General features: G+C 40.9%; 1 protein-coding gene across 1 annotated transcript in view; it reads left to right on the top strand.

The window, feature by feature from the left end:
- The window catches only part of LOC144673105 (uncharacterized), a 158928-nt gene that overhangs the window by 76247 nt on the left and 67830 nt on the right, over positions 1–14851 (top strand). The window contains exons 66-83 of the mRNA XM_078535094.1: positions 810–1151; positions 1379–1441; positions 1730–1786; positions 2348–2407; positions 3081–3137; positions 4837–4899; positions 5188–5244; positions 5806–5865; positions 6540–6596; positions 7727–8068; positions 8296–8358; positions 8647–8703; positions 9265–9324; positions 9998–10054; positions 11754–11816; positions 12105–12161; positions 12723–12782; positions 13457–13513. Of these exons, the coding sequence (XP_078391220.1) occupies positions 810–1151; positions 1379–1441; positions 1730–1786; positions 2348–2407; positions 3081–3137; positions 4837–4899; positions 5188–5244; positions 5806–5865; positions 6540–6596; positions 7727–8068; positions 8296–8358; positions 8647–8703; positions 9265–9324; positions 9998–10054; positions 11754–11816; positions 12105–12161; positions 12723–12782; positions 13457–13513 (1632 nt within the window). The remainder of the gene's footprint in view (positions 1–809; positions 1152–1378; positions 1442–1729; positions 1787–2347; positions 2408–3080; positions 3138–4836; positions 4900–5187; positions 5245–5805; positions 5866–6539; positions 6597–7726; positions 8069–8295; positions 8359–8646; positions 8704–9264; positions 9325–9997; positions 10055–11753; positions 11817–12104; positions 12162–12722; positions 12783–13456; positions 13514–14851) is intronic.

Below are 14851 nucleotides of genomic sequence, written 5' to 3'. Positions count from 1 at the left end.
AAGGGTAAGCTTTGAGGACATCCCGGATGTGTTTCCACTGCCCTCCTGGGAGTCTCCTGCTGTGACCTAGTTCCAGGTAGAGTAGTTGCTATTGGAGTCTGGTGTCAGGGATACAAATGACATCTCCTGCCCAGCAGAGCTTGTTTTGAGTAATTGTCACCTTCCTTCTCAACATGTTGTCTTGGGAGAGGATGACCTTTTTCTCAGGTTTGTGATACTGGATCCCAATTCTCATTTCAATTACTCTTACAACTGCGCCTTGATCAACATTCGTACAGGCCATGCAGGTCCATCAGTTCAGTCCTTTAGACCCAAAACCAATTCCTTGGGAAGGGATTATTTGAAAAGTTCAGTATTCTCAATCTGCAGACAATGGCATTTTCACAATTACAAAAACGCTGTTGTGATTAGTTCTCCCAGAAGAGTTTTTCCCCATCGGAGGAATTACAGAATGAATGTTTTAAGAGTTTTGACTGCAAATTTGGACACTCCTCCCCACATCTGTCTCCTTTAGTTGCTAAATATTCTCACACACATTTTCATTAAGATTTTCCACCCTGATACGAAACTGTATAATTTCCACTTCAAGCTGCTCGCAGGCTGAATAATTTTCAATTCTATTGGAATCATTGCCAAACGTTGTGAAAAGATTTGCCTTTGCTCTGGTGTTGATATCATTAATGTTTCAGAGCATTATCACGAAATAATGCATTTGAAGCATTTTCAGATGCTGACTTACTGCTTTGACATTTATGATCCCCATTTTTGAGTGTCTCATCTTCTCCTACATTTCTCCTTTTCTCTTACAGAGGTCGTCTGCCATGGCAAATGGACACCCTGGATTAATGAACATACACCTTCTGAGGACAGCCCAGGCGATTTTGAATTGCTTAACCCCAAAGATAATGAATACTGTTCTTTCCCTTCTGAAGTAATCACTAACATTCAGTGTCAATTTGTTGATCAGCCTGAGAGACCAATAAGCGAGTCACCAGACAATGTGACATGCGACAAAGACAAAGGGCTCAACTGTGAGGTCTCTAAAAGTGCTATGGAGGAGAAAAGATTTTGTTTTGACTACCAAGTTCGCATTTGCTGTGAGCCAGTGTCACCAGTGAGCACAACAAGCACCAGTGCAACCTCCACTTCGGGTAAGTGAGAAAGATATTTGGCAGTTCATAATATCTTCATGTTAAATCATACTTGTTTAATAACATAAAGCAGATAAAGCAATCATGATACCTAGTGAGTAGCTGTACTTAGCAATTTCCTCAAGATTTGTGCCTTAATATCAATAATGTATCCCAGTCGTAACATTCTCAATACTGTAGGATTTGGAATTGGAATTCGGTGATTTTGAAAGTTATTTTCTTGTCAGCAGTGTCAACAACAAAACAGGAAACAACTACCACACCTGTGACTGAGAAAACTACTACAGCAGGTAAGCGATGTCTCCTTTCACTATTCACCAGCAAGTCTGTTCACACTGGGATGCTTTTCCCTTTTGCAGCTTTCAAAGAATCTCCATCCATTCATTCAGTCTTGTACACGCTGCCTTTTGGATGTAAATGGTTGAAAATGTACTCAGATCTGAATCATCATTTAGTTTTGTTAACTTCACTTTTGTAGCAAGATCAGTGTGTTGGTTTTATGCCCACAATATATAGGAAAGCTATGGTATTTACATTGCGGTGCAGTGGCTTTCATTATTCTTCTTGTTCCTCAGAAGGGTTGACTTCAACAGTGACACCAACTACAACTGGGTCCACCACTGGCTCCAGACAGGGTAAGTAAAGGCTTCTTTTGATAAACAGCAGCAAGACCAGGAAAGAAGTGAAATAAAAAGATAGTGCTGGAAAAATTGAGCAGGTCTGGCAGCACCTGCTGAATATTTCCAGCACTTTCTGCTTTAGTCTCAGATTTCGAGCATTCACAATATTTTGCTTTTACTGGAGTGAAAGTGGTGATCTTCTTTCAGCACACACTAGAAGTTCATCACTTCACCATGGGTAGATACTGTGGCCTTACTTTCCAAAGGGAAATGGATGATATTTTTACTCCTCGAAAGAAGGTAGATTAGGGGCCATGGCTGAGGGGAACTCTTGTGTGCATGAGTGTTCACACCAGTGCACTGTTCACAAATTCACCTTTTAGGCAATGTCAGTCCATTCAGTCATGTGGACCTGATGTGGGTGGAAGTGATTGAATATATGGAGACATCGGAATCCAGATGTACTATTTTACACATCATGTTTGCAGCAAAGCCAATAAAATAAATCTTACAGTGGAACACGATTAGCCTTTATGTTGTATTGCAGTGGGTTTGATTATGTTTCTTGTCCCTCAGAAGTGACCACGACAAGAGTGATATCAACTGCAACCAGCTCCACTCCCGGCTCCACACCGGGTGAGTGATAGTTTCTTTCGATATACAGTAGCAAAACCAGTGACACGAGCCGTCTTGTTTCAACAACTTCCAGACAGTGGAAGTCCATTACTTCACACTTGTCAATATTTAGTCCAGAACTTCCAGAGTGAACTGGGTGATAACTGACACGTTCAGACGAAGCTCGATCAGAATGTGCACATGAGGAAATATGTTTTATCCATGTTTCTGTATGCACCGTTCTCTCATGGAATTAACTTGCTCACCAATGTTTACAGAACCTTTTCTTAACTAACGGCCTGAAATTTACATAATATGGAAAATGTCCATTGCACGTTGATGGTGATAGGCAGCATCTTTTTCAATGTCCAGTAGTTTCAAATTCATATCTTATCAATGATGTTCCGCTTAGAATGCTGAGATTGTTCATATTCTTCCATTTTATTCTTTCACCTGTAACTTTAAAGAATATTTTTGAAACAGAACCAAATATGCAAATATTGATTTGTCTTTCTCCTGTTTAATTTGGTCTTTTGTACTTGAAGTTTGTTGAGGTAGTCAGTCGCTGTTGTCAATACTTTCCTCATTCTTTATGCCTTATTGTCAATTAAATAACCGAATGCTGGAAGTCTATTAATGCTGCTGAATTTGCAGTCAGAGTGCAGCGGTTTTCAATGTTTTCCTTTTCCTTCAGAAGTGACAACTCCATCAACTGTAACAACAACAGTGTCTAGAGCCAGTTCTACAACTGGTAAGTGATGCTTTCTTTCAATATCTCCCTCTTGCCTGTTAGACAATCCCTTGGGTTCGAGGATAACTTGCTTCCATTCCGGTTTGAGGAACTCTACCATAGCAGTTAAGTCCAATGCAGGATCTGCAGGTTCTGGCACATGCAGAGCAGATGGTGTTTGGAGGGTCGTGTAGATGACTTGTTTGGAGGTGTGTGTGCTCATTCCGCTGACTCGAGTTTGTCTCTGCGAGGAATCTCTTGATGTCTTCCCAAATGCAATGTCTCCATTTTGGACAGTCAGAGGCCAGGGCCTCCCATGGATCGAGAGGGAGGTCTGAACTCAAGGGTAAGCGTTGAGGACATCCCGGAAGTGTTTCCACTGCCCTCCTGGGAGTCTCCTGCTGTGACCTAGTTCCAGGTAGAGTAGTTGCTATTGGAGTCTGGTGTCAGGGATACAAATGACATCTCCTGCCCAGCAGAGCTTGTTTTGAGTAATTGTCACCTTCCTTCTCAACATGTTGTCTTGGGAGAGGATGACCTTTTTCTCAGGTTTGTGATACTGGATCCCAATTCTCATTTCAATTACTCTTACAACTGCGCCTTGATCAACATTCGTACAGGCCATGCAGGTCCATCAGTTCAGTCCTTTAGACCCAAAACCACTTCATTGGGAAGGGATTATTTGAAAAGTTCAGTATTCTCAATCTGCAGACAATGGCATTTTCACAATTACAAAAACGCTGTTGTGATTAGTTCTCCCAGAAGAGTTTTTCCCCATCGGAGGAATTACAGAATGAATGTTTTAAGAGTTTTGACTGCAAATTTGGACACTCCTCCCCACATCTGTCTCCTTTAGTTGCTAAATATTCTCACACACATTTTCATTAAGATTTTCCACCCTGATACGAAACTGTATAATTTCCACTTCAAGCTGCTCGCAGGCTGAATAATTTTCAATTCTATTGGAATCATTGCCAAATATTGTGAAAAGATTTGCCTTTGCTCTGGTGTTGATATCATTAATGTTTCAGAGCATTATCATGAAATAATGCATTTGATGCATTTTCACATTCTGACTTACTGCTTTGACATTTATGATCCCCATTTTTGAGTGTCTCATCTTCTCCTACATTTCTCCTTTTCTCTTACAGAGGTCGTCTGCCATGGCAAATGGACACCCTGGATTAATGAACATACACCTTCTGAGGACAGCCCAGGCGATTTTGAATTGCTTAACCCCAAAGATAATGAATACTGTTCTTTCCCTTCTGAAGTAATCACTAACATTCAGTGTCAATTTGTTGATCAGCCTGAGAGACCAATAAGCGAGTCACCAGACAATGTGACATGCGACAAAGACAAAGGGCTCAACTGTGAGGTCTCTAAAAGTGCTATGGAGGAGAAAAGATTTTGTTTTGACTACCAAGTTCGCATTTGCTGTGAGCCAGTGTCACCAGTGAGCACAACAAGCACCAGTGCAACCTCCACTTCGGGTAAGTGAGAAAGATATTTGGCAGTTCATAATATCTTCATGTTAAATCATACTTGTTTAATAACATAAAGCAGATAAAGCAATCATGATACCTAGTGAGTAGCTGTACTTAGCAATTTCCTCAAGATTTGTGTCTTAATATCAATAATGTATCCCAGTCGTAACATTCTCAATACTGTAGGATTTGGAATTGGAATTCGGTGATTTTGAAAGTTATTTTCTTGTCAGCAGTGTCAACAACAAAACAGGAAACAACTACCACACCTGTGACTGAGAAAACTACTACAGCAGGTAAGCGATGTCTCCTTTCACTATTCACCAGCAAGTCTGTTCACACTGGGATGCTTTTCCCTTTTGCAGCTTTCAAAGAATCTCCATCCATTCATTCAGTCTTGTACACGCTGCCTTTTGGATGTAAATGGTTGAAAATGTACTCAGATCTGAATCATCATTTAGTTTTGTTAACTTCACTTTTGTAGCAAGATCAGTGTGTTGGTTTTATGCCCACAATATATAGGAAAGCTATGGTATTTACATTGTGGTGCAGTGGCTTTCATTATTCTTCTTGTTCCTCAGAAGGGTTGACTACAACAGTGACACCAACTACAACTGGGTCCACCACTGGCTCCAGACCGGGTAAGTAAAGGCTTCTTTTGATAAACAGCAGCAAGACCAGGAAAGAAGTGAAATAAAAAGATAGTGCTGGAAAAATTGAGCAGGTCTGGCAGCACCTGCTGAATATTTCCAGCACTATCTGCTTTAGTCTCAGATTTCGAGCATTCACAATATTTTGCTTTTACTCGAGTGAAAGTGGTGATCTTCTTCAGGCACACACTAGAAGTTCATCACTTCACCATGGGTAGATACTGTGGCCTTACTTTCCAAAGGGAAATGGATGATATTTTTACTCCTTGAAAGAAGGTAGATTAGGGGCCATGGCTGAGGGGAACTCTTGTGTGCATGAGTGTTCACACCAGTGCACTGTTCACATATTCACCTTTTAGGCAATGTCAGTCCATTCAGTCATGTGGACCTGATGTGGGTGGAAGTGATTGAATATTTGGAGACATCTGAATCCAGATGTACTATTTTAAACATCATGTTTGCAGCAAAGCCAATAAAATAAATCTTACAGTGGAACACGATTAGCCTTTATGTTGTATTGCAGTGGGTTTGATTATGTTTCTTGTCCTTCAGAAGTGACCACGACAAGAGTGATATCAACTGCAACCAGCTCCACTCCCGGCTCCACACCGGGTGAGTGATAGTTTCTTTCGATATACAGTAGCAAAACCAGTGACACGAGCCGTCTTGTTTCAACAACTTCCAGACAGTGGAAGTCCATTACTTCACACTTGTCAATATTTAGTCCAGAACTTCCAGAGTGAACTGGGTGATAACTGACACGTTCAGACGAAGCTCGATCAGAATGTGCACATGAGGAAATATGTTTTATCCATGTTTCTGTATGCACCGTTCTCTCATGGAATTAACTTGCTCACCAATGTTTACAGAACCTTTTCTTAACTAACGGCCTGAAATTTACATAATATGGAAAATGTCCATTGCACGTTGATGGTGATAGGCAGCATCTTTTTCAATGTCCAGTAGTTTCAAATTCATATCTTATCAAATGATGTTCCGCTTAGAATGCTGAGATTGTTCATATTCTTCCATTTTATTCTTTCACCTGTAACTTTAAAGAATATTTTTGAAACAGAACCAAATATGCAAATATTGATTTGTCTTTCTCCTGTTTAATTTGGTCTTTTGTACTTGAAGTTTGTTGAGGTAGTCAGTCGCTGTTGTCAATACTTTCCTCATTCTTTATGCCTTATTGTCAATTAAATAACCGAATGCTGGAAGTCTATTAATGCTACTGAATTTGCAGTCAGAGTGCAGCGGTTTTCAATGTTTTCCTTTTCCTTCAGAAGTGACAACTCCATCAACCGTAACAACAACAGTGCCTAGAGCCAGTTCTACAACTGGTAAGTGATGCTTTCTTTCAATATCTCCCTCTTGCCTGTTAGACAATCCCTTGGGTTCGAGGATAACTTGCTTCCATTCCGGTTTGAGGATTTCTACTATAGCAGTTAAGTCCAATGCAGGATCTGCAGGTTCTGGCACATGCAGAGCAGATGGTGTTTGGAGGGTCGTGTAGATGACTTGTTTGGAGGTGTGTGTGCTCATTCCGCTGACTCGAGTTTGTCTCTGCGAGGAATCTCTTGATGTCTTCCCAAATGCAATGTCTCCATTTTGGACAGTCAGAAGCCAGGGCCTCCCATGGATCGAGAGGGAGGTCTGAACTCAAGGGTAAGCTTTGAGGACATCCCGGATGTGTTTCCACTGCCCTCCTGGGAGTCTCCTGCTGTGACCTAGTTCCAGGTAGAGTAGTTGCTATTGGAGTCTGGTGTCAGGGATACAAATGACATCTCCTGCCCAGCAGAGCTTGTTTTGAGTAATTGTCACCTTCCTTCTCAACATGTTGTCTTGGGAGAGGATGACCTTTTTCTCAGGTTTGTGATACTGGATCCCAATTCTCATTTCAATTACTCTTACAACTGCGCCTTGATCAACATTCGTACAGGCCATGCAGGTCCATCAGTTCAGTCCTTTAGACCCAAAACCAATTCCTTGGGAAGGGATTATTTGAAAAGTTCAGTATTCTCAATCTGCAGACAATGGCATTTTCACAATTACAAAAACGCTGTTGTGATTAGTTCTCCCAGAAGAGTTTTTCCCCATCGGAGGAATTACAGAATGAATGTTTTAAGAGTTTTGACTGCAAATTTGGACACTCCTCCCCACATCTGTCTCCTTTAGTTGCTAAATATTCTCACACACATTTTCATTAAGATTTTCCACCCTGATACTAAACTGTATAATTTCCACTTCAAGCTGCTCGCAGGCTGAATAATTTTCAATTCTATTGGAATCATTGCCAAACGTTGTGAAAAGATTTGCCTTTGCTCTGGTGTTGATATCATTAATGTTTCAGAGCATTATCACGAAATAATGCATTTGAAGCATTTTCAGATGCTGACTTACTGCTTTGACATTTATGATCCCCATTTTTGAGTGTCTCATCTTCTCCTACATTTCTCCTTTTCTCTTACAGAGGTCGTCTGCCATGGCAAATGGACACCCTGGATTAATGAACATACACCTTCTGAGGACAGCCCAGGCGATTTTGAATTGCTTAACCCCAAAGATAATGAATACTGTTCTTTCCCTTCTGAAGTAATCACTAACATTCAGTGTCAATTTGTTGATCAGCCTGAGAGACCAATAAGCGAGTCACCAGACAATGTGACATGCGACAAAGACAAAGGGCTCAACTGTGAGGTCTCTAAAAGTGCTATGGAGGAGAAAAGATTTTGTTTTGACTACCAAGTTCGCATTTGCTGTGAGCCAGTGTCACCAGTGAGCACAACAAGCACCAGTGCAACCTCCACTTCGGGTAAGTGAGAAAGATATTTGGCAGTTCATAATATCTTCATGTTAAATCATACTTGTTTAATAACATAAAGCAGATAAAGCAATCATGATACCTAGTGAGTAGCTGTACTTAGCAATTTCCTCAAGATTTGTGCCTTAATATCAATAATGTATCCCAGTCGTAACATTCTCAATACTGTAGGATTTGGAATTGGAATTCGGTGATTTTGAAAGTTATTTTCTTGTCAGCAGTGTCAACAACAAAACAGGAAACAACTACCACACCTGTGACTGAGAAAACTACTACAGCAGGTAAGCGATGTCTCCTTTCACTATTCACCAGCAAGTCTGTTCACACTGGGATGCTTTTCCCTTTTGCAGCTTTCAAAGAATCTCCATCCATTCATTCAGTCTTGTACACGCTGCCTTTTGGATGTAAATGGTTGAAAATGTACTCAGATCTGAATCATCATTTAGTTTTGTTAACTTCACTTTTGTAGCAAGATCAGTGTGTTGGTTTTATGCCCACAATATATAGGAAAGCTATGGTATTTACATTGCGGTGCAGTGGCTTTCATTATTCTTCTTGTTCCTCAGAAGGGTTGACTTCAACAGTGACACCAACTACAACTGGGTCCACCACTGGCTCCAGACAGGGTAAGTAAAGGCTTCTTTTGATAAACAGCAGCAAGACCAGGAAAGAAGTGAAATAAAAAGATAGTGCTGGAAAAATTGAGCAGGTCTGGCAGCACCTGCTGAATATTTCCAGCACTTTCTGCTTTAGTCTCAGATTTCGAGCATTCACAATATTTTGCTTTTACTGGAGTGAAAGTGGTGATCTTCTTTCAGCACACACTAGAAGTTCATCACTTCACCATGGGTAGATACTGTGGCCTTACTTTCCAAAGGGAAATGGATGATATTTTTACTCCTCGAAAGAAGGTAGATTAGGGGCCATGGCTGAGGGGAACTCTTGTGTGCATGAGTGTTCACACCAGTGCACTGTTCACAAATTCACCTTTTAGGCAATGTCAGTCCATTCAGTCATGTGGACCTGATGTGGGTGGAAGTGATTGAATATATGGAGACATCGGAATCCAGATGTACTATTTTACACATCATGTTTGCAGCAAAGCCAATAAAATAAATCTTACAGTGGAACACGATTAGCCTTTATGTTGTATTGCAGTGGGTTTGATTATGTTTCTTGTCCCTCAGAAGTGACCACGACAAGAGTGATATCAACTGCAACCAGCTCCACTCCCGGCTCCACACCGGGTGAGTGATAGTTTCTTTCGATATACAGTAGCAAAACCAGTGACACGAGCCGTCTTGTTTCAACAACTTCCAGACAGTGGAAGTCCATTACTTCACACTTGTCAATATTTAGTCCAGAACTTCCAGAGTGAACTGGGTGATAACTGACACGTTCAGACGAAGCTCGATCAGAATGTGCACATGAGGAAATATGTTTTATCCATGTTTCTGTATGCACCGTTCTCTCATGGAATTAACTTGCTCACCAATGTTTACAGAACCTTTTCTTAACTAACGGCCTGAAATTTACATAATATGGAAAATGTCCATTGCACGTTGATGGTGATAGGCAGCATCTTTTTCAATGTCCAGTAGTTTCAAATTCATATCTTATCAATGATGTTCCGCTTAGAATGCTGAGATTGTTCATATTCTTCCATTTTATTCTTTCACCTGTAACTTTAAAGAATATTTTTGAAACAGAACCAAATATGCAAATATTGATTTGTCTTTCTCCTGTTTAATTTGGTCTTTTGTACTTGAAGTTTGTTGAGGTAGTCAGTCGCTGTTGTCAATACTTTCCTCATTCTTTATGCCTTATTGTCAATTAAATAACCGAATGCTGGAAGTCTATTAATGCTGCTGAATTTGCAGTCAGAGTGCAGCGGTTTTCAATGTTTTCCTTTTCCTTCAGAAGTGACAACTCCATCAACTGTAACAACAACAGTGTCTAGAGCCAGTTCTACAACTGGTAAGTGATGCTTTCTTTCAATATCTCCCTCTTGCCTGTTAGACAATCCCTTGGGTTCGAGGATAACTTGCTTCCATTCCGGTTTGAGGAACTCTACCATAGCAGTTAAGTCCAATGCAGGATCTGCAGGTTCTGGCACATGCAGAGCAGATGGTGTTTGGAGGGTCGTGTAGATGACTTGTTTGGAGGTGTGTGTGCTCATTCCGCTGACTCGAGTTTGTCTCTGCGAGGAATCTCTTGATGTCTTCCCAAATGCAATGTCTCCATTTTGGACAGTCAGAGGCCAGGGCCTCCCATGGATCGAGAGGGAGGTCTGAACTCAAGGGTAAGCGTTGAGGACATCCCGGAAGTGTTTCCACTGCCCTCCTGGGAGTCTCCTGCTGTGACCTAGTTCCAGGTAGAGTAGTTGCTATTGGAGTCTGGTGTCAGGGATACAAATGACATCTCCTGCCCAGCAGAGCTTGTTTTGAGTAATTGTCACCTTCCTTCTCAACATGTTGTCTTGGGAGAGGATGACCTTTTTCTCAGGTTTGTGATACTGGATCCCAATTCTCATTTCAATTACTCTTACAACTGCGCCTTGATCAACATTCGTACAGGCCATGCAGGTCCATCAGTTCAGTCCTTTAGACCCAAAACCACTTCATTGGGAAGGGATTATTTGAAAAGTTCAGTATTCTCAATCTGCAGACAATGGCATTTTCACAATTACAAAAACGCTGTTGTGATTAGTTCTCCCAGAAGAGTTTTTCCCCATCGGAGGAATTACAGAATGAATGTTTTAAGAGTTTTAACTGCAAATTTGGACACTCCTCCCCACATCTGTCTCCTTTAGTTGCTAAATATTCTCACACACATTTTCATTAAGATTTTCCACCCTGATACGAAACTGTATAATTTCCACTTCAAGCTGCTCGCAGGCTGAATAATTTTCAATTCTATTGGAATCATTGCCAAACGTTGTGAAAAGATTTGCCTTTGCTCTGGTGTTGATATCATTAATGTTTCAGAGCATTATCACGAAATAATGCATTTGAAGCATTTTCAGATGCTGACTTACTGCTTTGACATTTATGATCCCCATTTTTGAGTGTCTCATCTTCTCCTACATTTCTCCTTTTCTCTTACAGAGGTCGTCTGCCATGGCAAATGGACACCCTGGATTAATGAACATACACCTTCTGAGGACAGCCCAGGCGATTTTGAATTGCTTAACCCCAAAGATAATGAATACTGTTCTTTCCCTTCTGAAGTAATCACTAACATTCAGTGTCAATTTGTTGATCAGCCTGAGAGACCAATAAGCGAGTCACCAGACAATGTGACATGCGACAAAGACAAAGGGCTCAACTGTGAGGTCTCTAAAAGTGCTATGGAGGAGAAAAGATTTTGTTTTGACTACCAAGTTCGCATTTGCTGTGAGCCAGTGTCACCAGTGAGCACAACAAGCACCAGTGCAACCTCCACTTCGGGTAAGTGAGAAAGATATTTGGCAGTTCATAATATCTTCATGTTAAATCATACTTGTTTAATAACATAAAGCAGATAAAGCAATCATGATACCTAGTGAGTAGCTGTACTTAGCAATTTCCTCAAGATTTGTGTCTTAATATCAATAATGTATCCCAGTCGTAACATTCTCAATACTGTAGGATTTGGAATTGGAATTCGGTGATTTTGAAAGTTATTTTCTTGTCAGCAGTGTCAACAACAAAACAGGAAACAACTACCACACCTGTGACTGAGAAAACTACTACAGCAGGTAAGCGATGTCTCCTTTCACTATTCACCAGCAAGTCTGTTCACACTGGGATGCTTTTCCCTTTTGCAGCTTTCAAAGAATCTCCATCCATTCATTCAGTCTTGTACACGCTGCCTTTTGGATGTAAATGGTTGAAAATGTACTCAGATCTGAATCATCATTTAGTTTTGTTAACTTCACTTTTGTAGCAAGATCAGTGTGTTGGTTTTATGCCCACAATATATAGGAAAGCTATGGTATTTACATTGTGGTGCAGTGGCTTTCATTATTCTTCTTGTTCCTCAGAAGGGTTGACTACAACAGTGACACCAACTACAACTGGGTCCACCACTGGCTCCAGACCGGGTAAGTAAAGGCTTCTTTTGATAAACAGCAGCAAGACCAGGAAAGAAGTGAAATAAAAAGATAGTGCTGGAAAAATTGAGCAGGTCTGGCAGCACCTGCTGAATATTTCCAGCACTTTCTGCTTTAGTCTCAGATTTCGAGCATTCACAATATTTTGCTTTTACTGGAGTGAAAGTGGTGATCTTCTTCAGGCACACACTAGAAGTTCATCACTTCACCATGGGTAGGTACTGTGGCCTTACTTTCCAAAGGGAAATGGATGATATTTTTACTCCTTGAAAGAAGGTAGATTAGGGGCCATGGCTGAGGGGAACTCTTGTGTGCATGAGTGTTCACACCAGTGCACTGTTCACATATTCACCTTTTAGGCAATGTCAGTCCATTCAGTCATGTGGACCTGATGTGGGTGGAAGTGATTGAATATTTGGAGACATCTGAATCCAGATGTACTATTTTAAACATCATGTTTGCAGCAAAGCCAATAAAATAAATCTTACAGTGGAACACGATTAGCCTTTATGTTGTATTGCAGTGGGTTTGATTATGTTTCTTGTCCTTCAGAAGTGACCACGACAAGAGTGATATCAACTGCAACCAGCTCCACTCCCGGCTCCACACCGGGTGAGTGATAGTTTCTTTCGATATACAGTAGCAAAACCAGTGACACGAGCCGTCTTGTTTCAACAACTTCCAGACAGTGGAAGTCCATTACTTCACACTTGTCAATATTTAGTCCAGAACTTCCAGAGTGAACTGGGTGATAACTGACACGTTCAGACGAAGCTCGATCAGAATGTGCACATGAGGAAATATGTTTTATCCATGTTTCTGTATGCACCGTTCTCTCATGGAATTAACTTGCTCACCAATGTTTACAGAACCTTTTCTTAACTAACGGCCTGAAATTTACATAATATGGAAAATGTCCATTGCACGTTGATGGTGATAGGCAGCATCTTTTTCAATGTCCAGTAGTTTCAAATTCATATCTTATCAAATGATGTTCCGCTTAGAATGCTGAGATTGTTCATATTCTTCCATTTTATTCTTTCACCTGTAACTTTAAAGAATATTTTTGAAACAGAACCAAATATGCAAATATTGATTTGTCTTTCTCCTGTTTAATTTGGTCTTTTGTACTTGAAGTTTGTTGAGGTAGTCAGTCGCTGTTGTCAATACTTTCCTCATTCTTTATGCCTTATTGTCAATTAAATAACCGAATGCTGGAAGTCTATTAATGCTACTGAATTTGCAGTCAGAGTGCAGCGGTTTTCAATGTTTTCCTTTTCCTTCAGAAGTGACAACTCCATCAACCGTAACAACAACAGTGCCTAGAGCCAGTTCTACAACTGGTAAGTGATGCTTTCTTTCAATATCTCCCTCTTGCCTGTTAGACAATCCCTTGGGTTCGAGGATAACTTGCTTCCATTCCGGTTTGAGGATTTCTACTATAGCAGTTAAGTCCAATGCAGGATCTGCAGGTTCTGGCACATGCAGAGCAGATGGTGTTTGGAGGGTCGTGTAGATGACTTGTTTGGAGGTGTGTGTGCTCATTCCGCTGACTCGAGTTTGTCTCTGCGAGGAATCTCTTGATGTCTTCCCAAATGCAATGTCTCCATTTTGGACAGTCAGAAGCCAGGGCCTCCCATGGATCGAGAGGGAGGTCTGAACTCAAGGGTAAGCTTTGAGGACATCCCGGATGTGTTTCCACTGCCCTCCTGGGAGTCTCCTGCTGTGACCTAGTTCCAGGTAGAGTAGTTGCTATTGGAGTCTGGTGTCAGGGATACAAATGACATCTCCTGCCCAGCAGAGCTTGTTTTGAGTAATTGTCACCTTCCTTCTCAACATGTTGTCTTGGGAGAGGATGACCTTTTTCTCAGGTTTGTGATACTGGATCCCAATTCTCATTTCAATTACTCTTACAACTGCGCCTTGATCAACATTCGTACAGGCCATGCAGGTCCATCAGTTCAGTCCTTTAGACCCAAAACCAATTCCTTGGGAAGGGATTATTTGAAAAGTTCAGTATTCTCAATCTGCAGACAATGGCATTTTCACAATTACAAAAACGCTGTTGTGATTAGTTCTCCCAGAAGAGTTTTTCCCCATCGGAGGAATTACAGAATGAATGTTTTAAGAGTTTTGACTGCAAATTTGGACACTCCTCCCCACATCTGTCTCCTTTAGTTGCTAAATATTCTCACACACATTTTCATTAAGATTTTCCACCCTGATACTAAACTGTATAATTTCCACTTCAAGCTGCTCGCAGGCTGAATAATTTTCAATTCTATTGGAATCATTGCCAAACGTTGTGAAAAGATTTGCCTTTGCTCTGGTGTTGATATCATTAATGTTTCAGAGCATTATCACGAAATAATGCATTTGAAGCATTTTCAGATGCTGACTTACTGCTTTGACATTTATGATCCCCATTTTTGAGTGTCTCATCTTCTCCTACATTTCTCCTTTTCTCTTACAGAGGTCGTCTGCCATGGCAAATGGACACCCTGGATTAATGAACATACACCTTCTGAGGACAGCCCAGGCGATTTTGAATTGCTTAACCCCAAAGATAATGAATACTGTTCTTTCCCTTCTGAAGTAATCACTAACATTCAGTGTCAATTTGTTGATCAGCCTGAGAGACCAATAAGCGAGTCACCAGACAATGTGACATGCGACAAAGA

This window comes from Cetorhinus maximus, unplaced genomic scaffold, assembly GCF_964194155.1.
Source record: "Cetorhinus maximus unplaced genomic scaffold, sCetMax3.hap1.1 HAP1_SCAFFOLD_271, whole genome shotgun sequence".
In the NCBI taxonomy this organism is placed as follows: domain Eukaryota; kingdom Metazoa; phylum Chordata; class Chondrichthyes; order Lamniformes; family Cetorhinidae; genus Cetorhinus; species Cetorhinus maximus.
This window is presented reverse-complemented; position numbering and strand designations above follow the sequence as displayed.